Source organism: Aulonocara sp. 'chitande type north' Nkhata Bay, linkage group LG3 (genome assembly GCF_057382095.1).
Source record: "Aulonocara sp. 'chitande type north' Nkhata Bay isolate Kocher_YH1m ecotype deep benthic linkage group LG3, A_spYH_male_GT1.1, whole genome shotgun sequence".
Lineage (NCBI taxonomy): Eukaryota > Metazoa > Chordata > Actinopteri > Cichliformes > Cichlidae > Aulonocara > Aulonocara sp. 'chitande type north' Nkhata Bay.
Genome location: NC_141346.1, coordinates 75,547,349 through 75,574,188, shown reverse-complemented (window position 1 = coordinate 75,574,188; position 26,840 = coordinate 75,547,349). Strand labels below are relative to the sequence as shown.

Sequence of the window (26,840 nt, the reverse complement as noted above, 5' to 3'; positions counted from 1 at the left end):
TTTCATGATGTTTGTGTATAAATGAATGTAGGTGTGTTTCTAAGTGTGAAGGAGCCCTGGGAGAAAAGACTGAAGCTTGTGCCAAAGAACAAACAGGAAAGAAAGATCAGCATTAATGAAGACGAGCACAGAAGGAGCCCAAGCACGTGTTGCTTTTTCAGATTTCTCTAAAAGTGTGTGTTCATTTGTTCCATCCTTCACAACAAACAACAGCTGACAGACACACATGCACTCTGTGTCACTTCACAGGGGCTGATGAAAGTGGACACAGTAAAGGGAGAGCTGGACCTGCTCTACACATCCTGCACTCTGTTAACAGACTTTATTCTGCAGCATCAACAGATAAAAATATATGAAGATATAGAAACGTTTAACATTGTGACTGTTCACATTAGTGAAGCTGTTACTTTGCTGCCAGGTGGGAAAAGAAGCCTAAAGCTGAGTCTGATTAAACATCTGCTGCACCAGAGAGTTTCATGGCCCTGCTTTATCCTGTGCTTGCTGACCACCTCGTCCTGAAACCTCTTCATCATCCTCACAGTTGTGTGAAGAAAGAGGGAAGCAGGTGGAAACCATCTGTGCTGCTGTGTTCACTTGTGTGTGTGCGTCTATGGTCATATCTAATGTGTACCTACAGACAAACACAAACACCTGGCATTGCACAAGAGTCTCTATGGAGCAACCTGCAGATGTCAGAGATGTGATTAGAGGGTAAAGTGGACTAGTGAGAGCATCTATGTTGTTGTTGTCTGCTGTGGGACAGCATCAGCTCCAGAGATGCATCAGGATCAGCAAACTAATCTGCAAGGCTGCAAGTGTCACTGAAGGAGTTTGAGTCAGTGAGGGACTCAAACTCACACAGCTGGTCAAGAAGGCTCAGCAGCTGCTGTATTTCCTGAGGAGGCTGAGGAAATTTGGTATGTTGGCCAAGATCCTCAGCAGGTTCTACAGCTGCACTGTGGAGAGCAGCCTGACCAGCTGCATCACTGCATGGTACGGCAGCACTACTGCAAACCGCAAACGCCTGCAGAGAGTGATAACAACTGTGGAGAAGATCATCAGGACCCCGCTGCCCTCTCTGCAGAGCAGCTACCATCACAGAGTCCAGAGGAGAGACACACCTCTGCCCTCGAGACGAAGGTTCAGAAGTGTGAAATGTAGAACATCCAGACTCAACAACTCCATCTTCCCCACTGCTATCAGACTCCTGAACAGCTGACCGACCTCAAACTGCAGTTTGCACATCAGGTCACTTTGCACACTAAGTTCATTTTGCACATTAAACTCCATGTACATCCATGTACATCGACATCTGCAGACCACACGTGTCTTCAGTTACTTATTTGTACTTATTTGCAGTTATTTATCTTTTTGTTTTATTTTTTAAGTTATTTTTTATCCTTATTTTATCTTTTTATTTACTTTGCTGCCATCAGGAATAATTCTTCAAATATAATCATCAGTGTTTGAGCAGTTCTGATATCAGGGACAATCTAGACATGTGTGACAATACTGAACATGTCACATGACACACCTCAAACATCATGTGATCCACTCTCAGTCTGCACTTTCATTCATGACTTCAACAGGTTGAAATGAGCTTTGAAGAAACATTCAGTGAAATAAATCTTTCATGGATTCATGTGAGCAGCAGATGAACTTTGTACCAACAACATCTTCAATAACAGAGTCTGAATGAAGCTCAGGTGTTGATGCTGCTCACTGATTGGACGCTTGGTTTCAGCTCTGCTCTCAGTCTTTACTGCACAGGTGAAGGTAGAAAGTGTGACTGGATCTATAGACTGGAAACAGAGAAACATGCTGAACATTTGAAGCTTTGCAGCAGAAATGTTCATGTTACAAATACAGCAGAGCTGATCTGGGATCAGTGTGTTCACACCTGCAGCTACAACAAGGTTTCATGTCTCCACACGTCAGCATGTGAACTTTACTCTGACTCAGTCTGAGCAGTCAGACGGCATATTTTTAAAGTTAACACATCAGCACACACAGAGCTGAGCCCCTCCCACCTGTGCTGAGTTTCAGGTGGAGCCCCGCCTCCTTCCAGGAAGCAGCTCACCTGTGTGTCCGTGTTTAGTGTCCAGGTGTGGAGTGGAGCTTGTTGTTGGTGTGTGAAGAAACTGTAAGTTTGCTTTGTTTCCTCCTTTAACAGTTTGTCTTTAGGAACTTTACTGTTTGTTCAGCTCGTGTTTGATTTCTTCACACAACAAACTGTGTGTGTTTGTATTTCCGGTCTCTCCATTAAAGTCAGTGTGTAATGTTTCCTGGCTAACATCAGCTGTGTGCAGCTTAGTTCAGCACAAATCTGCCGCTCCATAGTTCACGGTAACGGACTCACAGCTGGACCAACGAGGCCGAGTGTGTCCGCCACTCTGAGCTACGTTCGTGTTTGTGTACTTGTAGTTTGTACTTTGAGTTCACTCAGAGCCCACAGAGGACGCAGCGTACGTGATGACGTCACAGCCCTTTACCTCCTTTACTGTCACTGTGATTAATATTTACACACGAGACACCTGCAGAGCTCTGACGCTGAGCTAGCACACAGCATGCTAACGCTAAGCTAACGCTAAGCTAGCCAAGAACCCAGAGTGAGGTTAAAAGCTGAGTAAACACTGACCCCAGACCAGCACCGTGATAAAGTGAGCTGCTGCTGCTGAACTTGAACAGGTAACAAAGTGATGAGCAGTCAGGCTGCAGGTTTCTACCTGTTCATGTTTCTACAGTAGAATCACTTTGAAGTGTCTTTGTGCTGTTTCATCTTTGATTTGTGTTCATAAACACTCAGAGAAACATCACGTGACCTCATCAGGATCTGTGTTGGTGTGTGGGGCTGTACCTCAGCTTTATGTTGTTACATGCTCATTTGTTCATTTTAACATCAAAGTAATGTTATGAGGAGTAATGAAGTAACGTACTCCATTACTTTTAATCAAAGTGTTCTGTGTAATATGTGTAATAATGACTGTTTTGAGTAATGACCAACACTGATCACAACAAAGAGGAAATGCCTCCAACATGCACAAACATTTGAGCCACAACATGCAGTTAATGTGCACAAATGTCTTTGATATGCTGCTCAGTGATGGTGGTGACTGTCAGAGCAGAGCTACTGAGAATCAATAAGTAATATCAATGATGGGATCAGAATCACTAAATTCTTCTCATCCCTGTCAGTATCATACATGTGCTGTATAATGTGATAAATGTAGAGGTGCTGGCTGTTCTCTCACTCTGCTGTTTAGCTGTAAAGGACGCCTCCCTGCCTTTGTCTCATTCATGACCTTTAATAGTCTCTTCTAACATGCAGAGATCTGTATGATCTGTTTCATAGAGTCTAACCAGCCTGTACAGGTAACAACAACAGTCACTGCATCACTGACACACAAACGTCATCTCTGTCAATAACAACATTCATACATGGAATAAAAACACATCAGTGGATCATTGCTGGAGCTGATGTTTGTGCTCCTGGTGCAAAGGCTCTCAGTTTCCTCCTTGAAATAACATCAGTGGTGGGTCAGCGACATGCTTTCTTTCCCTCTCAGGTTTAAATATCTGGGACTCTCCACCGTTTGGTTTTAGAGCTGAAGAAGCTTCTCAGATGAAACGTCTTCCAGAAACTTAAAGACGTCTCTTTTCTCTCCAAGCTCCTTAGATCACATGACCTGGATGACTGAACCTACAGACATATTGACCTGGTTTCATGGTCACATGACAGGTCAGAGGTCAGCGACTGTAACTCAGTTCCTCCTGTTAATGTGAACTCACTGAGTGTTTGTGGTTTACCTCTCAGACTGACTGAAGATGATGATGGAGGAAGAGGAGGACAGAGCAGAGTCTGCAGGGTCCAGCTGTCCGTCTGTGAGGAGTGACCGGTCCAAAGGTCAAAATCCAGAGTTCAGTGGTGAACCTGGAGCAACGAGGTCAGAGAGCTGAACTCACTGAGTAACAGAAATAATTCTGCACTGACATTATAATCAGTGTTGACTCTGGTTGATTGTCTGACTGTGTTTGTGAGCTGAGAGGAAATGAAAATGAGTTTGTAACAAAAATCAGTTTTGTCCAGTTTTCCTGTAAAAAGCTGAACTCTAATCTAAGAGGATGTTACTGACAGGAAACAGCTGCATTATCTGCAGTCTGTGTGATCACAGCTGCTTCAATCATGTTTGTGTCTGCAGAGGTCAGAGGTCACAGTCTGCAGGGTCCAGCTGTCCGTCTGTGAGGAGTGACCGGTCCAAAGGTAGCATTCCAGACTTCAGTGGTGAACCTGGAGCAACGAGGTCAGAGAGCTGTGATGACTCCTTTACATGTTTGTGTTTCCTGGATAAATATGACCTGAAACATCCTCAGATTGTTACAAAGATTCATTAAAAAGAAAACAATGAAAGAGAAAAGATCCAAATGTTCGACTTGGTCATTTGCTGTTTGAGGACAGTGATGCTCATATCTGTGGGGAAAGTGTGACCTGAGTGGGTTCATGTTTGTCTTTAAAGAACAGAGCTGCTCTGATTCTCTTTGTGTCTGATCTGTTAAACAGTCTGAGAGGTCACACAGAGACCCAGCAGCTAAAGCCTGGATCATACTGGCTGCTGTTACTCCATCAGGACAACACTGAACCACAGTGGTGTGGATGTAGTGGATAAATCCCACCATACTGATGCTCAGAGTTAACCACAGGGAACAAAACCAGATGTTACCTTCAGATTGTGACCTTTGGAGTGGACGATGCAGATTTCAATAGAGAATAAATGTTGTTGTTTTTCAGCTGTGAAGAAAGAATCTAATTTTCTGAACTTAAGAATTTATGATGCTGGAAACAACATGGAGACTATAACACAACATTTCCACTGTGTTCATAGAATGAATGTAAAACTGTCAGACATTCATTAAATATGCAAAATGTCTACAGAAGCATCAGAGGGTCAGACGTGAAGCACTCAGTGATTTTGATCAAATGACTCATCAGTTATTGATCTGTACTACACTGATCTACCACGTTAGTAAAGCTGGTGTTCTGGTGGTGGAGGGAGACTCGGATCATGTTCTGGTTTTGGAGCAGTGATCTGCTGATGGTTCAGTTTGATGAGCTTCTTCAAAATCATCCCTGACATCACCACTGAAAGGACGTCCATGAAAACAGACTGAAAATTACTGATATGTTCACAATCTGAGAGTTTAAAACTTGACAGACTTGATTCAGATGAAGTTATTTGAGCAGAAACTCCTGGATCTTTATCCTGTGTTGATCTAATCCTTCATGGTTCCTCCACAGAGTGGACCAGCAGAGCTCAGAGGTTCCCAGTGGTCAGTCTGCCCAGCAGCATCAAACACAGCTGGACTCCATATTTATGGTCTGTACATGTACAACAACTACTGTTACATCTGTTCTGTTCACAGTCATCTCCATGCTGCTCTTTGTAGACCAGTGGATCGTCAGTGTGTCCAACATGGATCTGATGTTTGGCTCCATGATTTCAGTCTGATTGGCTCATTCATAAATATTCTGTTCCAGCTGCTGGAGGACAACATCATCACTTTTGTGAAGAACGAGCTGAAGAAGATCCAGAAGGTTCTGAGTCCAGATTACCCAGAATGCTTAGAGAGTCAGAGGAGCAGCAGCAGAGAGGCGTTTGTGAAGATCACAGTGGACTTCCTGATGAGAATGAAGCAGGAGGAGCTGGCTGACCATCTGCAGAGCAGTAAGAGGATTTATCTAAAGATTTAAGCTGCTGGATAAATGAACATTTTCCAGAGATGGAAGATGGAGCAACATGTTTTAAAGATTAGTTCTTTTTGGAATTGAGTGTTTATTTTTCTTCTCATTCAGAGCTTCAAGCTCCAGTTTGTCATCGTAACCTTAAATCCACCCTGAAGAAGAAGTTCCAGTGTGTGTTTGAGGGCATCGCTAAAGCAGGAAGGCCAACCCTCCTGAATCAGATCTACACAGAGCTCTACATCACAGAGGGAGGGACTGCAGAGGTCAATGATGAACATGAGGTCAGACAGATTGAAACAGCATCCAGGAAACCAGACAGACCAGAAACAACAATCAGACAAGAAGACATCTTTAAAGCCTCACCTGGAAGAGATGAACCAATCAGAACAGTGCTGACAAAGGGAGTGGCTGGCATTGGGAAAACAGTCTTAACACAGAAATACAGCCTGGACTGGGCTGAAGACAAAGCCAACCAGGACATCCAGTTCATATTTCCATTCACTTTCAGAGAGCTGAATGTGCTGAAAGAGGAAAAGTTCAGCTTGGTGGGACTTGTTCATCACTTCTTTACTGAAACCAAAGAAGCAGGAATCTGCAGCTTTGAAGACTTCCAGGTTGTGTTCATCTTTGATGGTCTGGATGAGTGTCGACTTCCTCTGGACTTCCACAAAACTACAATCCTAACTGACCCTAGAAAGTCCACCTCAGTGGATGTGCTGCTGATAAACCTCATCAGGGGGAAACTGCTTCCCTCTGCTCGCCTCTGGATAACCACACGACCTGCAGCAGCCAATCAGATCCCTCCTGACTGTGTCGGCATGGTGACAGAGGTCAGAGGGTTCACTGACCCACAGAAGGAGGAGTACTTCAGGAAGAGATTCAGAGATGAGGAGCAGGCCAGCAGCATCATCTCCCACATCAAGACATCACGAAGCCTCCACATCATGTGCCACATCCCAGTCTTCTGCTGGATCACTGCTACAGTTCTGGAGGATGTGCTGGAAACCAGAGAGGGAGGACAGCTGCCCAAGACCCTGACTGAGATGTACATCCACTTCCTGGTGGTTCAGGCCAAAGTGAAGAAGGTCAAGTATGATGGAGGAACTGAGACAGATCCACACTGGAATAAAAAGAACAGGAAGATGATTAAGTCTCTGGGAAAACTGGCTTTTGATCAGCTGCAGAAAGGAAACCTGATCTTCTATGAATCAGACCTGACAGAGTGTGGCATCGATATCAGAGCAGCCTCAGTGTACTCAGGAGTGTTCACACAGATCTTTAAAGAGGAGAGCGGACTGTACCAGAACAAGGTGTTCTGCTTCATCCATCTGAGTGTTCAGGAGTTTCTGGCTGCTCTTCATGTCCATCTGACCTTCATCAACTCTGGACTCAATCTGCTGGAACAACAACAAACAACATCCAAGAAATCTAAATTATTTAACAAACTAAAACTTCAATCTCTCCACCAGGGTGCTGTGAACAAGGCCTTACAGAGTCCAAATGGACACCTGGACTTGTTCCTCCGCTTCCTCCTGGGTCTTTCACTGCAGACCAATCAGACTCTCCTACGAGGTCTGCTGACACAGACAGGAAGTAGCTCACAGACCAATCAGGAAACAGTCCAGTGCATCAAGAAGAAGCTCAGTGAGAATCTGTCTGCAGAGAAAAGCATCAATCTGATCCACTGTCTGAATGAACTGAATGATCGTTCTCTAGTGGAGGAGATCCAACAGTCCCTGAGATCAGGAAGTCTCTCCACAGGTGAACTGTCTCCTGCTCAGTGGTCAGCTCTGGTCTTCATCTTACTGTCATCAGAAGAAGATCTGGATGTGTTTGACCTGAAGAAATACTCTGCTTCAGAGGAGGCTCTTCTGAGGCTCCTGCCAGTGGTCAAAGCCTCCAACAAAGCTCTGTGAGTAAATCTGTGATCATGTTTATTTTTAAAATGTTGATTAAAAGTGGTCATAGATTTCTTCCATGACAGATCCATGTCCTAAAACCATGAGACAGCGTAGTTGTATAGTATAAAAGAAAAAAGGAGAACTTTTGACCACAATATTGTAACTTGAATGAACTTTTGATACAGCCTTTAAACATAAAATTTATGAACAGAATCGGTGACAAAGGGCAGCCCTGGTGGAGCCCATCACCCACCGGACTTATTACTATCCAACGTATTGCCGGCTATGCCAACCAAGCTCTTGCAGTGGTTGTAAAAGGATCGAATGGCCATAAAATGTTTCTCAGTTTTATTATTTTCAGTCACATCTGTTTTTGATTATTAACTGAATATTTTAAAATTCAGGCTTTTTATGTTATACAAAACATCATATTTTCTTATGATGTCTTGTATTGATTCTGAAGGAATAGTTTTCATCAGTATCGCAGATACCAGCCTGAATTTTACTTTGTATTGGATCAGAAAGGAAATCAGTGGCATCACACATCACTTACAGCAACTTCAGTACCTCTTCATTTTAATAAACTGGGGGGAGGTGCACCAAGATTCAGTATGAGATAAAGAATTATTTTTAACTGTAAGGTTGGAGAAATCTGTTGTTGGAAATTGGAAGAACAGGTCATCTTAAAAATCACTGCATTGTAGTTTTATTCAGGCCCCTTCAATCTGTGATCGCTGTTGCTTTGCATTGTAAATGCTACTATTACAAAAGTCACAAATATTAGTGTATGTGTGTGTTGTTGGGTAATAAACCAAAAGAACAGAATCTACCAGCACCTCACTGATTTCTGCTTAAAAACAATAAAAAAGCAATAAAGCTCTGATTTGTTTGGTTGATCTTGTCTCCCTTCCACCTTGATTTCAGACTGAGTGGCTGTAACCTGTCAGACAGAAGCTGTGAAGCTCTGTCCTCAGTCCTGAGCTCCCAGTCCTCCCATCTGACAGAGCTGGACCTGGGTAACAACAACCTGCAGGATTCAGGAGTGAAGCTTCTGTCTGCTGGGATGAAGAGTCAATACTGCAAACTGGAAACGCTGAGGTCAGATCAAGCAATATCGATTTTTTTTTCATCAATTAACATCATTTAATCAATTTCATTTGGAAAAAATTAACAGTGTTTATGTTTTGTTTTTTTAATGAATTCATGCAAGTCACAGTAAACTGCCACATTTGTCTTTTGTAACATGAGGCAATAAGGATTCCAGCATGTCCTGAAACAGTGTTGAAATATTGTAAATGTAGTAGCTCCTCATGGCACCATGAATATACTTTAACACAAGTGTTTCATGTCTTCTTGTCATCCTTTCTTCAGACTGAGTGGCTGTAACCTGTCAGACAGAAGCTGTGAAGCTCTGTCCTCAGTCCTGAGCTCCCAGTCCTCCCGTCTGACAGAGCTGGATCTGGGTAAAAACAACCTGCAGGATTCAGGACTGAAGCTTCTATTTTCTGCAGTGGAGAGTCCAAAGTGTACACTTGGGATTCTCAGGTCAGGATTCAGTCTTTTCTGATGATGATTTAAAACCTGAGTCAGGTCGATAAATGGCTTACTCATTTACAACAGACATGATTTGTCAAATCACCTTATATCTAACCCAAAGGTCCTGTGTTTTACTACTTTGATTTTTTAGTAAAACACAGGACCTCTTAATATTTATCTAAGAGACCATATATAATTTTTTTCCCTGGATCATGTGTGTACCCTCCTGGTTGGAGCTCCAGCAGCCTGTATCAGTGAATGGGACTTTAAATGAAATTGCTGCCCCTGTCAGGAAGAGGTCTGAGTGACACACAAAACAGAAAATATGAGCACTGCATGTGTCTGAGGCTACTCAGATACAGACCTGAATGAGACACTAACTTTGTCTCTGAGAGATAACTTTTATTATTAAATACACTTCATTTCTCATCTGTGTAGAGAATGTAGAGTTTGACATGCTAATATTACAAAATGAAAAATCACACTGAGTCACAAAGAAATTGTTTTGGAGTATTTATGGTTCAGCTGATGAAATTGTTCAAACAAACCAGTAATTTACACCGAAACAGCACAAGTGAAACTTTTTCGAGGGACTTACACTAAGCTTGTCCTGGTACACCTGTAGAGCCCAGCTTCTATGGACCATGAGCTTAAGTTCTGTGCTGCTCTGATTTATTGCCTGTGCTGTCTTTCAGTTCAGCTTTGTCGAGTCTCTGGTAGGATTTCTTTTACATGACCTGTGTAAAAACAAAACAGGAAACACATTAAGCTGAAGTAAGATGCACAATTTGAAAAATGGGGCACAAAAAATGTTGCTGCTTTCTGGAAAGTGCATCTAAGAAGACCCAATGGAGAAAGTGAAGAGAAAAATCAAAGATTAAGAAGAAGAAAATGGCAGAGGCAGTTTCTCTTGGACTGCCTGCAGATGGGGCGAGACTCTAGAAACAGGGATGATTGGAGAAAATGCAAAGAGGCCATAGGATAAACCAGGAGATGAATACTCTGGTGTTCTGGGGATAGTGGGAGTGAGAGGGAGAGATGCCAGTAAATGATTTCAAGGATAAATTTGAGAGAATCAGAGCTAAGAAACCAAAGCAAGTGGGGAACTACAAACATATGGACAGACTCATAATTAGGCCAAAGACACATTAAAGCAATTATTACAGGTTTAGAAACAGGGATGGATATGAAGGAGCTTAGCATGAATTTGCATTGAGGAAAGAATAGCAACGAGCATCAGAGGAAACAGTTAGGAAAACTAAAAGGATGTACTGGCAGGAATACTGCAGTACTTTAGGAAGAACTACCGTATTTCCCAGACTACAGAGCGCACCTGAATATTAGCCGCACAAGCTAAAATCAGGGGAAAATCCTGTTTTGTACATACATTAGCTGCACCTGACTAAAAGCCGCAGGTGTTTCAATGTTGACTTATCATATGTAAGAGAATATGCACAAAGCGAATTGTCAGGAAAGAGATGGCTGTTTGGAGACACACCCCTTTTATTAATATTTTGAAAAACAAGTTATGGTACATATTTGCATAACTTTTTAGGTATATGTACAAGTAGCGGTAATTACAAGTAGGAAACATGTACTGTGCTTCATAAATGAGTAACAAATGTAGTACATAACAGTAACCTACAGCACACCAGAACAATTGATTCGGACTACCTTTTAGGCTCAGGTGCAGTGACACGGCTTTAACAAGAAGAAAAGTCAGTCATTCACCACCATCTTCCTGCGCACTAAAACCACCAAAGTCCTCTTCTCCAGTGTCGGAAACAAACAGGCTCAGGGTGGCTTCGTCATCCACTCTCAGCTTCTTTCCTTCGTTGTCACTTTCAAAACCAAAGAAATCCTCGTTGTCAGTGTCAGAGTCGAACACCCTCAGAAGGGCCGTGGCGGTGTCCTCCTCTCCATCATGCAGCATTCAGCCCTTCGAAATCTGTTGGTGATCGTGGATGTTTTCACACTTTTCCACGCTGTCAGAATCCAATGGTGGAGTTGGGCATAACTTGCTTTTTGAAGTTTATCGCCGCTCATCATCCAGGCCTCCAGCTGAACGGGTAGCGCTACTTTGAAGTTTGTTTTTCGCGCTACCTCGTACTGCACTACGTTGCCTGACGGATGGACATGTGACCAACATACCACTCTTGAACCCCGATCCTTCCGCCAGGCAACGTAGTGCCGTACAACAGCGGAACAAACAAAACAAATCCGCTCATGGACAATCCATAGAAAAGCCGCACCTGACTAAAAGCCACAGGGCTCAAAGCTTGTGCAAAAAGTAGCGGCTTATAGCCCGACAATTACGGTACACCAGTTCAGAATGTGTGGAGTACAGTTAAGAACATGAATGCAGACAGGAAACAACAGCAGCTGTTGTAAAGTAAATTCAAACTCCTTCATTAAATGCAGCTGGTTGAGTTGAAAACAATGGAGAATGATTGTGTTACGTTGTTTATTCTCTATAGAAATGGAGCAGGAGTGCATGCAGAGCTGGACGTGGGCTGTATATACATGCGTGTATCTGTTTTGTCTGTGAGCAGAGAAAACAAAGCGCTGGAAATGTCATATTGAAATGTTAAATCAGGAAAATCCTGGAGAAGAGGATAGTTCTAATGTTCAGTTTGTAATGTTGAATTCAACACAGCTCTTAAATGCATAAAAATGACTTCACCTGACGTCAGACTGAGCAATCGGATTAGCTACTGATATTGATTTAACCCTTTAAGACCTACCATAGAACCAAGTCCGCCAGAGCTTATATTATATTTTTACATGCTGTGGAGCCATTTTTGGGAGCATTTCAAGTTGCTATACATCAATACAACCATTACAGCCTAAATTTTAATAATATGTATGTATTAAGTGCATAGTAATTACATAAATTGCAAAAAAGTGCAATAAACTACAAAAAAATTGAAAATCGTTTTTGTTTTTTTAACATATATTTCTAGTTAGAGAAATTTAAGAGGCTTATCCCTCAAAACTGTAAATACAAAAAAGTTGCACAAAATAGTTTCCCACCTCAGGAAATTTATTTTGAGTGCCTTCATAGTTTTATTTTTGAAATACACCAATTTTTATATACTGCAGGAAAAACGAAAATAAATATTATACTGCAAATTTGCAAAATAACAGCATATGCATCAAAATAAACTATTTCCAGCAGTGCAATATGAGTCCTAAGCATATGTGGAAGGAAACTGTAACCTAGGACAAGCTGATGGCATAAGATGTAAATACAACTCCTCAGGTTTCATATGCAAAAAAAATTATTGCGCTAGCTCACGTGATTACAGTGCTACCGGGATTTAAAAATAGTTGCGCAAAACGGAGTGTGCCCACTCTGACCAGTTTTAAAGGGTTAAAGCAAGAAAATATGGTATTAGCATTAGATGCCAATTCCTATTAACCTTAAATTAGCATTACCTGCTAATGGCAGTCTACTTAGCATTAACTCCTCCCTAATGCAATGCTAATTCACATCAAATTATCTTTAGCTTTAGCATTAGCTGCTAGCTTCAGCCTACCTAGCACTAGCTGCTCACATTGTTAAAAGGGAAGAGAAAACGATATTAGCATTAGCTTGTAATAATTATTCACCCCTAATTAGAATTAGCCACTAATGGCAGCATACTTAGCATTAACTCCTCACATCGTTATAATGCAAATGATGCTAACTTGCATTAAATTAGACTGCTGTTATTAGCTAATGGTATTTAGCAGTAGCTGCTCACATTGCTATAAAGCAAAGGAAAACGATATGAGCATTAGGTTCTAATGCGTATTTGCCTTAAATTAGACGTAGGTGGGCAGCACGGTGGCACGATGGTTAGCACTGTTGCCGCACAGCAAGAAGGTCCTGAGTTCAATTCCACCATCAGGCCGGGGTCTTTCTGTGTGGAGTTTGCATGTTCTCCCCGTGTTTGCGTGGGTTCCCTCCGGGTACTCCGGCTTCCTCCCACCGTCCAAAGACATGCAGCTTGTGGGGATAGGTTAATTGGATAATCCAAATTGCCACTAGGTGTGAATGTGCGAGTGAATGTGAGTGTGAATGGTTGTCTGCCCCTGTGTGTTAGCCCTGCGACAGACTGGCGACCTGTCCAGGGTGTACCCCGCCTTTCGCCCTATGACAGCTGGGATAGGCTCCAGCGCCCCCCGTGACCCTGAAAAGGATAAGCGGAAGCGAATGGATGGATGGATGGATGGATAGACGTAGGTGCTAATGGCGGCCTACTTAGCATTAGCAGCTCAGATGTTGTAATGCTAGGAAAAAGAGTGTTAGCATTAGCCGTTCACAATGTTATAAAGTTAAGGGAAATAGTGTTAGCATTAGCTACTCACATTGTTAAAAAGTGTTAGCATTAGTGCATAATGCTAATTCACATCAAATTAGCATTAGTTAATAACGGCAGCCTATTTAGCATTAGCAGATAATGTTGACCTTGGCCCACTGGAAAAGTTCAGAACTAAAGATTTAGGAGTGTTTCTCGATAGCTCTTTCTCATTTGAGAAACAAATGAATTCTGTTATTAAAACCAGCTGTAAGGTTTATATTGTTGATTGTCATTTATGCTTAGAAATATTTACTCATATATGCTTAGAGTTGTATAATCGATTGCATGATGATAGAGGTTTGATCCTGAGTAGTCTGTAAAGACTCTGTGTGCCTTCCAGAGTGCTCTGGCATGCACACACCACTTGGGGCCATGAGAGAGGTCGTACCCTCTCTTACTGATTTATGGTGTAGGACAGGGGTCTCAAACTCAATTTAGCTGGGGGCCGCTGCAGGCAGAGTCTGGGTGAGGCTGGGCCGCATTAGGCTTTCCACAAGAAAGGCATGGTTAAAAAATTCCAATCTTCTCAAATCTCTTTATTTTTATTTTTTAACACAAAATATGAAAAATGAATAAACAAATTAAGAATTAATAAGAAAATAAATCAATCTGTAATACATAAATAAAACAATAATAAGATATTTTTAGTCAGTGAACTTGTGTGTTTCTTTCAGTCTTCTATATCTGCTGTGTTTAGATTGAAATGTCTGTATTAACAGTTCTATAACCTTCTTCTGAACATGAATGGAACACTGGAGAAAATGAACTGTTCTTCTGAACATGGCTTCTCTTGCCTACTCCTTGCTGCTAGAGACCTGGCAGCGTTTCCTCTCGCATAGCCGAGCCAGATTTGGCCTGAGGGAGGAAGCAGTTGCGACCCTCAGTATGTCTTGAAGCTGATCATCCGTAAGTCTGGACCTGTACTTGGACTTATTGAAGTTCAAAGTGGAGAAGAGCTTTTGGCACAAGTATGTGCTACCAAAAAGGCACATGGTCCACTTGAACATTCGGGAAAGCCGAGGGAAACTAGGGCTCAAGTCTCTCAAAAATTGTCCAAGCTTCTCTGCTTTTCCACTCACCTCCCTGAACTTTGCTTTGAGTTCAGAGTTGCACTGCAGCTCAATGAGCTCCATTTGAAGCACAGAAGGGGCATCTTGCACATCAAAGGAGAAGGGGTCCGCAAAAATGTGAAAGGTGGCTCTGTGTGTCTTGAAGTCAGCAAATCTGTGATCAAATTCCTCCTGTAGCCTCAAAATGACATCAACATACTTGTCAGCACTGAATGGTGTGCCTGCATCCACGAGTGCCTTGCATGCTGGGAAATGGCAAAGGTTTGTCTGAGAGAGCTGAGCTTTCCAGAGCGCCAGTTTTGTGGAGAATGCTCTCACGTTGTCATAGGCAGCACTGACAAGTTGCCCCTGGCCTTGTAACGTCTTGTTCAGTACATTAAGCTCATGTGTCATATCAACAAGAAAAGCTGAGTCCATGAGCCATTTGGGATCAGTTAGCACAGGAACACTAACTCCATCCTTCTCCATGAAGGCTTCACTTCTGCTCTCAACTCAAAAAGTCTCTTTAATACATTTCCCCTGCTGAGCCAACGTACCTCAGTGAAGTCGAGCACATCCCCATATTCTGACTCCATTTCCTCTAAAAAAGCACAGAACCTTCGGTGCTTTAAGCCCCTGGATCTGATTTGGTTGATGCATTTCACAACAATAGACATCACATTGTCAAACTTCAGGCATTTGCTGCAAAGGACCTGCTGATGGATGATGCAGTGCAGAGCAATGGCCTCCTCCACGCCTTCCTCTTCCAGTTTGTTTTGTGCCACCAGTCCATGTTTCCTCCCTGTCATTGATGGCGCTCCATCTGTTGTTATTCCAACAAACCTCTTCCATGGCAAACCAACATTCTCAATGGCATCACACAGCTTGTAAATATCTGCTGAGCGGTGGTCTGGCCATGCATTGGAATTACTGTGAGCAGCTCCTCCATCACTTCAAAACTGTCATCAACACCACGGACATACATTGGGAGCTGGGCAGTGTCGGTGATGTCTGTGGTCTCATCAAGAGCGACTGAGTATACACTGAAACATTTGGCTTTCTCACACAGTTGGTCATAAATGTCACTTGACAGGTCAGAAATGCGATCTGCTGCGGTGTTGGCAGAAAGGCTGATGTTGCTAAACTGACCTTTCTTTCCCGGACAGACTATATTTGCAGCCTGCAATATGCACTTTTAGACAAATGCACCTTCTGTGAATGGCTTCCCTGCTTTAGCAATCATCTCACTAACCACGTGGCTCCGACTGCTGCATTATTCTCTTTGGTTGCTTTCTTGGAGAAATCTTGCTGCCTCAGTAGATCTGTTTTAAGACTGGCAACCCGGTTCGCTCTCTCGTCTCCCTGGTATTTTGCATCCAGCTCAGCATGTCTAGTTGTGTAATGACGTTTCAAATTGTATTCCTTGTGCAGCGCAACTTTCTCTGTGCAAATAAGACAGGTCGGGGTGCCCCTGTGCTCAACAAAGAAATATTGCATTTCCCACTTTTCCTGAAATTGTCGGTGCTCATCACCAACCTTTCTCTTCACCGCAGGCTTTGAAAAAGACATGTTTGGGGCTATGTGACATTTATAATTCTACTTGGTGTCACTGTCGCATTGAAGTTTCAATCAAGCGTTTAGCCGACGGACGGGGAACGTCTCAACGCGTAGAGAACGTCATTTCTGCTTCTTTTTCTTGCAACCGTAGCACGGCGATCGGCAGATAAAAAGCCGGTAGCAGTTGTTACGAAATCAGTTTTACCCCGGTTCTTTTTATTCCTCGAGCATCCAGAGATGGCACCGGACTCAGTAGTCATTTTTACAAAATCTTTATTCATCTTTATTCATCTTCATTTAAGCATGCACTTCTAGAAGGGAAGATGAGGCCGGTGTCCCTCTGCAAAAATCTTCACCCCTTTGTTAGTTACAGCCAGCTTTATAGAAGTGACCCCATTATAAAACCCCCTACGGTGTGCTGCAAACTCTGTCTGTGTCTATGTGCACGAGCACGTGAATGCCTACATGTGCACGTTCCCACGTGTCTATGTGAGTGTAAAGTGTCATACATTATCAAACTAACATTACATTTTCATATTAAGGTGGGGCCAAAAACTATCGTCCTGCGGGCCACAATTGGCCCGCGGGCCGCGAGTTTGAGACCCCTGGTGTAGGAGGACACCTGCTCTGTGTCTGGTTAAGTATAAGAGCCCTTTGTTAGGGGGACCGCTGGACTCTTAGCACCAGCTTTGGGGTCACAGGGTCACATCTGGAACACACACACAGACACACAGACACACACACACACACACAGACACACACACACACACACACACACGCACAGACACACACACGCACACACACACACACACTATGCACAGACTGGTACTCTTTGTTCATACCTGTGTAAGACGTCATAATGAACTTGTGCATATTCATGTAAGCTCAATAAAGAGCAGTGTTACGAGGGAGCAGACGAGAGCGACTGAGGTCAAGTGAAGGAACGGCGCTGTCACAGTTCTCTCCCTCATCAATTGTCTGGTTCCAGCGGTGGGTCTGTGCTAGACGACCCATCACCAGCTTTTTCCACTGGTTACCAGTACGTGGTAGAATCCACTTCCAGATCTGGTTGTCTTTAAATCTGTGAATGGATTGGCTCCATCTTATCTCTCTTTAACAAAAGAATCCAAGTGGAGCCCTCAGGTCTGCAGATAAGCAGCTTCTGACCAGAACTAGACGTAAAAACAGAGGTGAGCTTTATCGATGGCTGCAGCCAAACTCTGGAACAGTCGCCCTTCACATCAGGTCGTCACCAACACTGGACATTTTTAAAAGCCGGTTGGAAACACATTTGTACTCTGTAGCTTTCAATCCTGACCAGTCTTTATAGTCATTACTGTGTATGTTTCCTATTTTCTCTCTACTCTGTGCAGCACTTTGGCTCAAGCTGTTTTTAAATGTGCTGATAAATAAATGTAGATTTCTTTGAATAAAACAGTGGAGCCGAGCTTTGAGCTCAGTGTGTAACAGTGTGTGTGTGAGAGCCATGTAATGTCCATGTGTGCATGCTGACTGTGCTGCTCTGACCCCCCTCCTCCTTTCAGGGTGGAGCCTGCTGGAGTCCGATGGTTGAGACCAGGTCTGAGGAAGTGTAAGTGTGTTTTTAATGGGATTCATGAAAACAAAGCAGCACACATTCAACCATCTTCATCATGTCAGGAGTCATCATCAAAGTGTCAATCAATGAACAGATGATGGATCAATAACTGCAGCTGGATTGTGTTTGTTCTCTCCATCAGATTCCTGTCAACTCACAATCGACACAAACACAGTGAACACAGAGCTCCAACTGTCTGACAACAACAGGAAGGTGACACGTGTGGAGGAGGTTCAGTCATATCCTGATCATCCAGACAGATTTGATGGTTGGCCTCAGCTGCTGTGTAGAAATGGTCTGACTGGTCGCTGTTACTGGGAGGTCGAGTGGAGAGGAGACGTTTCTATATCAGTGAGTTACAGAAGCATCAGAAGGAAAGGAGGCAGAGACTGTGTGTTTGGATACAATGATCAGTCCTGGAGTCTGTACTGTGATTATAATGGTCCTCGTCATGTCTGGCACAATAAGATACAAACATCCATCTCCTCCTCCTCCTCCTCCTCTGTCTCTAACAGAGCAGCAGTGTATGTGGACTGTCCTGCTGGCACTCTATCCTTCTACAGAGTCTCCTCTGACACTCTGATCCACCTCCACACCTTCAACACCACATTCACTCAAACTCTTTATCCTGGGTTTTATGTCTGGTCTCCTGGTGCCTCAGTGTCCCTGTGCTGAGTGGAGTGTAAAGAGTGTCTCCTGTTACAGAAACACTCTGACTGTTGAACAGATAGTTCAGTCTGTACATGTCTGTCTCTTTCACTCACAAACACGTTTTCAGATTCATGGATTCAATCAGTTGATGTTTGAAACTCTTCTAAATGATTCCTTGTAAACTTCTTCAGTCACAAACAAACAGGAAGTGATGTCACATGTGTTCCTGTCCACACAGCAGAATGAGTCTATTGCTGACAGTGATGTACAAACAGAGTGAGCATTTCTGAGGCCCAAAATAAACTGAGTAGTTCACTGAATGAACAATGGACTGTGAGCTCAGTTCCTTCATCATTAGTATGGATTATATATGTATATGTATTATATTAGTATCATATATATCAGGTGCTGCTGCTTTCAGTCATTGTGCAAATGTGCTGTTTGTAAGCTTGTAAAGCTGCAGTCAGCTGAGACTGAAGAAGTCACCTGATCAGTGAGCAAACGTTTCTGAAAACGTCCAGATGAACAGAATCAACCTTTTGGGATCAGCCAGCAATGCAGCATCATTGTTGTTCAGCTTCAGAGGTTTGCAGGAATGAACTGATGACCAGAAACAGCTGCAAAGTCCAAGAAAATACCAGCTGGAGTTCAGCTGCATTTGAAGAAGTCAAAGAAAAGTAAGGATGGCAAAGGGCGACGTTTTCTTCCAAAGAGCTGCAAACATGGTCGACGCCTCATTAGAAGAATCATCTGGACATTTGTGAGGAACTCTAACCAAGAAAGCAACGTCACACAGATCCAACAGACAGTTTCCATGACTGCAAGTGTTGAGTGGAAAAATGCTACATTGCATTATTGCATCCTCTCACCACAGGAGGCGCTGTTGGCACCACTGATTGCTGATCAGCTGTTCTCTGATGATCTGATTGATACTGTGAATAACGGGACTCACTGAACTCTGTGACACAGTGAAGATTACAGAGTTTAACTTCAACATCTGACTGACGTCACACAGACAGAAGGATGAACCAGTGAGGCACAGAACACAGTTACTGGAGATACTGGATCAGCTCCATGTGAACCTCTGATGGAGAAGCTGCTGAGCCAGAGAAACATCAGGACATGACAGCAGCTGCACTTATCTAACAACATGTAGCAGAGCTGATCTATGTTAGAGGATCTATCACAGCAGCTGAAGCCAAAGTCCAACACTGGATACCAGCTGAGCCTGTGCTGAGTGTAGTGTTACAGGAAAAGGGCAGAAACACTGGTAGCTCCCAGTGATGCTGACTGGGGCACAGAGCTGAATGATGCAGCATCAGGACACTGTTTCAGTCTGACTGACAGAGAAACCTGTAGCTGTATCTACATGTGAGGCAGAGGCCACACAAGCAGCTTTCTATCTTTCACAGTGACTGAGATCTTCAGTGGGGGTGGACATGCTCCTGTACAGACCTCTGAGGAGAACCAAGGTGCAGTCAAAGAGTCCAGTCTGTCCTCACAGATGTGAACATGTGCTTTCATCAGGTCTGCTGTCAGCTAGCAGGCTCACATCAGAATCACTGTTCCTGAAAAACACAGTCTGTGTGACATCATCAGTCAGCTGATGGTCCCAGATCTGAATGGTTTCTGTCTCTACTGAGGAAGTCAGAGAATATCACTGAGGTGTGGATCAGGTCTGAGTGAGCTGTGGAGGGACAGCTTTAAACAGTCCACAGGTCTCACGTCCTGCTCAGTCTGGTAGCAGATACCTCGTATTGTTCCAGATGTGCTGACATCAGCAGCAGCACAGCTGTGTGATACCATGAATCTCAGTTATTGATCCAACACACAGTAAATACAAAGATCAGGATTTCTGAGAGTAATCATTATGAGTCTGAACACATGATCACTGAATGTTAGTCTCCACAATAATAAGCTAACACAAGCAAACACAGCTTTCAGCTCTTATTTTGAAACTGGCTTATTTAGAGAGCTGTGATGTGAGCGTGCCTGGCTCTGAGGCACTTGGGTCAGCCTCTGTTGTTTAGAAGTGTTACAGACTGTGAATGACACAGACCTGTCAGTTTCCATGTTTGTCTGTAACACAGCTCAGGGCTCCATGCTGAACGCATCCATCCAGTGTTATTGATCCAGGACTGATACCAGCATTGGGATCAATACTACAACACACAATCACATGTGTCCACGTGATGTGTTTGACCAGCTTTATTCATTAATGATCAATCAGCTTATTTACTGCATCTGAGTCCAGCTTCATTTAAATGATCCAACCATGAAAATGACATCAGTCCTACAGAAGCACTTCATGCTAACAGGAAGTCATTGATTAAGGTGGAATAACACAGAGACACAACCACTCACAGCTAACCTGACCCCACTAACTGCATGTGTTTGGACTGTGGGAGGAAGCCGGAGTACCGGAGAGGACGCACACAAACACGGGAGAACATGAAGCTCTGAAACAAAGATGGTGGATTTGACCTCAGGACCAGGCGGGGTTACGGGGGTCATGACCCCCCAATAATAGATCCAGCTACACTGAAACTGTCAATTTCATTTACTTTTCCTGTTTTAAAGCTATCAGGCTGCTTTGTGGCTCACTCAATACTAAACTAAGATACTTTCAGTGTGAATCATTTGCAGGAACACAGGCAGGATTTAAAGTGCAGAACTTTACAGTCTCTGTCTCAAAGTTGGTCTGAACATGCTAACAGCTCTTTGTTTTTTTCAGTTTTCACTGGTTTGATGTAATGAAAGAAATTTTAAAGAAGCAGACGATTGTTGTTATTTTAGTTCTATAGTTTCATAAATCGTGGTGTGGATCTAAGTCAACATTCAGAATAAATAAGATAATACAGCACTTTGATGGTTGCCTTTGTATTTTCCCAGCAGTGCTCAGGTTGGTTCTCGGCTACATTTACATACAGATGTTAATGTGTTCAGCAGCTGGACTCATCTGAGGAAGGAACATTGGAAAGGTGCTCAGTGCACAACTGCATCACTAATTTTATGTAAGACCCTGTGTTTTATTGTATTTATATATTTGTAACATTTGACTCAAACACTTTTGGGAAGGATGAAAATGTTTTCAGGAGGAAGTTTTTCCTTCTGTCCGACTGCAGTACACACAACACTGCGTCTCCCTCCCTTATCACACTTCCTCAGGCTGGTGATGAGCGCCCCCTGGTGTCAGTGTTGATGACGTCATGCACAGTGAAACATAAACAGTGTCTGTTAATAAAAAATCATGTGTCCATTTTCATGTTTGCATCATGTTTCTGTAAAATCATCAGCTGTTTCTGAACCTTCTTCATTGTTTGACTCATTCCAACAGCTGTGAGCTGTGATGGAGTCAGAGCAGCTTCATCACTGATGTTCAGGTGAAGCTGAACTTAATAAACTGTAGAAATGATCAGGATTCAGGCTGGATGTGTGAAACACTTCTGTGTGAGGTCGCAGTGCTTCATATGTGTGTGTGGGCTGAAGCACACACGTGTGAGTCCTCAGAGGTTTCACACACATCACTGCACACACTTATAATCCTAGTTTAAGCTTGTGGATCATATCGGACACATCAGCAGCTCTTTGGAGACAAAGATTTGAGATTTAAGATGAGTCATAGTCTTTCTATCCATGGTAGCTTCCACTGCTGAGGCTCGGGAAACATGAAGAGGATAATTAAGAGCAAGCATCAGCTCTGTCTCATCTAACTACACAGTATTATGATCATGCACTTATGTCTCAAACTAAGACACAATGAGACAAAATGAGTTCTGTGAGTCTTTAGATTATCAGTAAATTCTGGTGACAGTTTGACGCTCAGTGGAGCCATTTTTGGTTTGTGATGAGTGTTTTGTGAGCTTCTGTTTTGTGAATCGCTCTTTGTAATTTAGAAGATGGTGCAGAAATGTGCGCGCCCTTATCTGAGAGGACACGGAGAGAGTGTCGCAGACTCGAGGTGAGGAGATAAACCTCGGAGCTGGACGGCCTGCATGTTACCCATGTGCATCTTTTCAGTGACATCAAGTGAACCCATAATAAGCATTTCTATGTCTTAGACATCATGTCCATTTCTAATGAGAGATTATTTTTAAATGAGGGAAACCTGGTCTAACAACACGCTTCCAACAGAGCTAAAGGTTCACCACAGTGAGACGGTGGGACTCTGATAAGAACTGAAACACTGTGTATGAACAGCTGAGACAAAACTATATATAAACACTCATTTATTCCAGTTTAGTTTACAATGATTTTAAAGTAATGTGGAACGATTCATGTTCATGAGCTGTTACAAACACAACTATTGATTTGTCTATATATGGTCGGACTACAAGGCTCGTGTTGAGGCTCTTGGAATAATGTGTGAATTACAGCAAGAAATGATGGTTTTCCATTTTACCAAAGTGGAATAAAATCACCACAGCAAAGAAATCATGTTATTGTCTGCAGCTAAAATATATGGTGAACATGGTTTTATAATAATGTGCAAACACAACCTCACTCTGCTCTATACGAGGAGCCAACCACAGCTGTCCGGGTCTTCATCCACCACCTCCACCATCTTTGCTCATCATCATTCACTGAATTGCTGATTGGTTTTATTAGATTATTCTGTTATTATATGTTACCTTATATATGTAATCAAAGTAGTTGAATTAGAATACTGCTGTAGATCATATTATACCCTTTAATATAGAGTGTGTGAGCTGTATGTAGTTTAGTTCTCATTATACTTTTGAGTTAACAGAACATATTCACATATTAGTTCATTAGATAAATGTGCATCACTCTGTATCCTTGATCTGCTGGGAATGTGTTACACTGTTTTCTTGACATGCTTAATTGTTGAATCATGAAGAGAAGGTTGTAAGCAGGAGACTCTGTGTCTAAAGACAGGGGAGATAGATAGACCACATTCCACACCCCCACCTTACAGAAAGCAGAGAAACAACTGCCGAGGTCATAACTTAGGCGCTGTAACAGAGAAAAAATGTGATGTTTTGGCTTTTACGACCAGCTGGGGGCCACTAGAGACTATAAAAAGCTGAGCAACCCGTCACCATTTTGAGACATGTGCCTGACCCTCTGGTAGCATCTCTCCCGTCCGGACGTTGTAATGCTCTGACTGTTGAATTGTATGGAAATAAATGATTGTTGATTGAGCATTTATACACCGAGTATTGTCCCTCCTTCAGCCCAAAGATTCAAAGAATTGGGAGATTTCAACAGTTTAAATCAAACTCCATTACAGGTTCAACTCCATCATATAACAGCATGTTGACTTTGGATCTGGTGTGCAGTGCCACCTTAAAAGATGAGGAAACTAAGAGATTACAAAAAAAGAAGTGGAGGAGTTAAAGAGCTGCAGCAGATTAACAGTTTCTGACAGTCATGTGTTAGAAATAGGACGATTAGATGAGCTGAGGGATCCATCTACTGCTCAGTGAAGCCTCATCAGAAACCGTCTCAGTGGAAGGATGGCTCTATTGTTAAGGAAGGACACAGGCAGAAAGACTGGCGTCTGTCACACAGGAACTGGACTGAAAATCAGCTGCACATATTCATCAGTATGTGCAAACATATTATAGGTGTGGAATTCAGGACAGTACCATCAGAAGTTGATCCACTGTGCAAATGTCTGATTGGCAGTGGCTTCATTTTTCACTATGAACAAACTGCTAATGCAGCATCACAGGACGTCAGCCATGGATTGGCCTCCCCAGACCTCAACATTACTGAAACATCTTAACAGAGGATGGAAACAAAGGGAACCAACATCCAAGAAAAGAGCTGCTGCTGAAAACTTCCTCACAGAAAACACAAACAAGCTTGACTAAGAGACTCCAGGCTGTGCTGAATTATAAAGGTGGACTGACCTCCAGGGTCCTTAGTATCATATAAGCTCAGTTTGTGTCTTATATACTTTCCATTTATATAACAAAATATATAGAAAGGAGGGTGGTTTAAGATGTGTGTAGAGTTTTATTCATTATCTTTAGACAAACAAAGAAAGCACCATCCATTCGTCTCCAGTCTGTATGAAAAACAGGGGAAAGGTCAAATTAAACCTTTGAAATTCCTTTCACAATAAATCCATAAATAAACAAAATAAAACATAGAAAAGTGTTTAAACCCACTTTTCCATGAAGCTGTCAATAGGAAATGTTCCAGTAAACATGTCTGTGTTTCTGCTGTTTTCCTTTCATGCGTCCACAGCTGACAGGTAACCCTATTGGAGTCGCCATAGTGACGGGTGGCGTCTCAGCTTCAGCGTGTTGATGGGCACAGCCATGGTTACCACAGCTGGAGTTGGTGTACGGCGAGCTGTGAGAGGACAGAGATGGAGAACGCACATTTAACTCTTTAACAGGAGATACGTTACGACTAACAGACGACTGCTGTCTACATGATGTCTTTGCAGCCCTTATGCTACATGTTACACAACTTTTCTTCATGCCAACAAGACTGAGGTGCCACATAGTCGACACATACAGCTGATTATGATGCATGTTTTACTATTGCTATGTTCACATCATCTGCTTGGCTTTATTACTGAAAGCCTGGAGATCCTCTGACGTGTGCATGGCTGATGTGAAGTATGATTAGTCCTACATGACATCAACAACAGAGGCAATGAAAGCTTTGTTGTTAACAGGTTGTAGGTAAAGTCAAATGTCTACTTCTACACTTGTGTTGGGTAAAGTTCTTCTCACTGCAGCAGATTTATATCTGTGCTTTCACAGGGCGTGATGTGGAGCTCAGCGCTGAGGTGCAGGTCTCCTTGGAGACGGCATCCTGGCTGAAATATTATCATGCTTCCAAAACATTTCAGCTTTTATTTTGAAAGAAACAAGACTTGAAAACGAATCCCCTTCTTCCTCTTTGTCTTTGTTCTTCAGAGGAGTGTCACCTGGACAAACTCAGGGCTGTTCTAGAGCCTTTCTTATTATTTGACTCCATAGAAATAAAACTGAATCGAATCAAACAAAAACTCCCAAACAGCTAAAACACTTTGCTTTATTCTCTTTTTTAACAAATACGTTGAAGTCCATCCATAACAACACAGCTGAGATCTCCTTTGTAATCAAGTGTTTACATCCTTTGTACAGATCTGCATACAAAACAATCATTTACGTCCCACAGAAGTCTAGTTACACGTAACTATACAAGAACTGGTGAATGACAGAAACATGAGACACATGATCACAGGTGATAACAAAAAGAGAAAGAATTCATGTGTTAGTGATGTTTTTCAGCCCTGATGGCTCATGTTGGAGAAACAAGCTGAGGTACGTGGAAAGTTCACACACACAAGTGGGCGTGAGCGCACACACAGAGAGAGAAACACAACTGAAGCATCTGTTTGCTGTTTCTGCTTTCATCATCTCTGCTGCTGTGTCAGGCTGGGGTCTCTCAGTGACGTGGTTGAGGTGAAGTATGACGAGTATCCCTGATTCAGTCCATCGAGACAAAGGGCAAAGAAAGCTGTTGTTAACAAACTCTATGGTGATGTGGCGTTTAGCTCTGACTCTACGCTCTGCTGAATCCTTTGAACCTGCTGATCAATAAAGCTCTACGTGCTGCAGCAGATTGACCTCATCTGTGTTCACAGGTGTGGACCTCAGCGCTGAGGTGCAGGAGACTTTCATTCAGTTCTCCCTGCAAACAGCATCCAGCCTGGAAATACTGTCATCTTTCCCAGAAACGGTGCTCTTATCTCAGAGAAGAAGTCTGATGTAAATAACTGCAATCAACAGTGATGTTCTGCACAGATCACTTTTCCATTTTGCTCTCTAGATGAGTCCCAGCTGCCTGACCTTGTGTCCAGGTGATCGTCTCACTGAGGAGCTTTTGTTCTGAAAATCTCACGTCCATCACCTGTTTCCTTTTTACTATCTCTGCTCTTTCTTTATTCACAATGCTCATAATATCACACAATTATATTCATCACCTGCATGTTTTTATCCAGCTGCTGTTAGAACCAAACAAATAAAAAGGATGAAAAGCCTGAAATCCTTTGATTTATTACATTTGAAACAAATATGAGAGCATCCCTAACAGCACAGCTGAGACCTTTGTTTTAATCAAGCCTTTGTATCGACACACTTGTAAAGATTCATATACAAAACATAATAGAATAAATCAATATAAAATACACATAATCACAAAAATGCAGCCATGTTGTGAGTTTACATCTAAAACATGCATGTTTCCCTTTGTACAGGCAGATTTACAGCAGACAAAGCAACACGCTGATCGACTTTGACCGCTGCAAAAACAAAATACCCACCAAGTCTGAAGTCGATCAGAGGAACTGTTGACAGACTGACAGACAAACAGATGCTTGATTCATTAGTGCGATTAAATGTTCTTCTTTAGCAGCATCACTTCATGTGTTTGTGTTCCAGGAATAAAGGTCTGTTTAAACTGGACGTCTCCTCAGCATCACTCGTGCTGTCATGG

At 42.7% G+C, this 26,840-nt stretch overlaps 1 protein-coding gene across 2 annotated transcripts; it reads left to right on the top strand.

Moving 5' to 3' along the window:
* Nucleotides 1-3,824: 3,824 nt before the first annotated feature.
* Nucleotides 3,825-19,212, top strand: LOC147337044 (protein NLRC3-like). 2 transcript variants are annotated; one of them, XM_086287178.1, is made up of 9 exons: nucleotides 3,825-3,944; nucleotides 4,200-4,301; nucleotides 5,294-5,372; nucleotides 5,534-5,720; nucleotides 5,849-7,649; nucleotides 8,563-8,736; nucleotides 9,010-9,183; nucleotides 17,671-17,717; nucleotides 17,866-19,212. In XM_086287178.1, the coding sequence occupies exons 1-9, from the start codon at nucleotides 3,826-3,828 to the stop codon at nucleotides 18,396-18,398; spliced, it is 3,216 nt and encodes a 1,071-aa protein (XP_086143304.1). In that variant the 5' UTR covers nucleotide 3,825; the 3' UTR covers nucleotides 18,399-19,212. The 2 variants fall into 2 exon arrangements, with proteins under 2 accessions (XP_086143304.1, XP_086143305.1); XM_086287179.1 differs by lacking the exons at nucleotides 4,200-4,301; nucleotides 8,563-8,736 and having other exon boundaries at nucleotides 5,534-5,717; nucleotides 5,858-7,649.
* Nucleotides 19,213-26,840: the final 7,628 nt, after the last annotated feature.

What these genes read in the sequence shown, in the direction of transcription:
- LOC147337044 (XM_086287178.1), top strand. Translation starts at nt 3,826, where the DNA reads ATGATGATGGAGGAAGAGGAGGACAGAGCAGAGTCTGCAGGGTCCAGC. An exon ending in GGTGAACCTGGAGCAACGAG is followed by an intron (nt 3,945 to 4,199) that starts GTCAGAGAGCTG and finishes TTGTGTCTGCAG; the next exon opens with AGGTCAGAGGTCACAGTCTG. An exon ending in GGTGAACCTGGAGCAACGAG is followed by an intron (nt 4,302 to 5,293) that starts GTCAGAGAGCTG and finishes GTTCCTCCACAG; the next exon opens with AGTGGACCAGCAGAGCTCAG.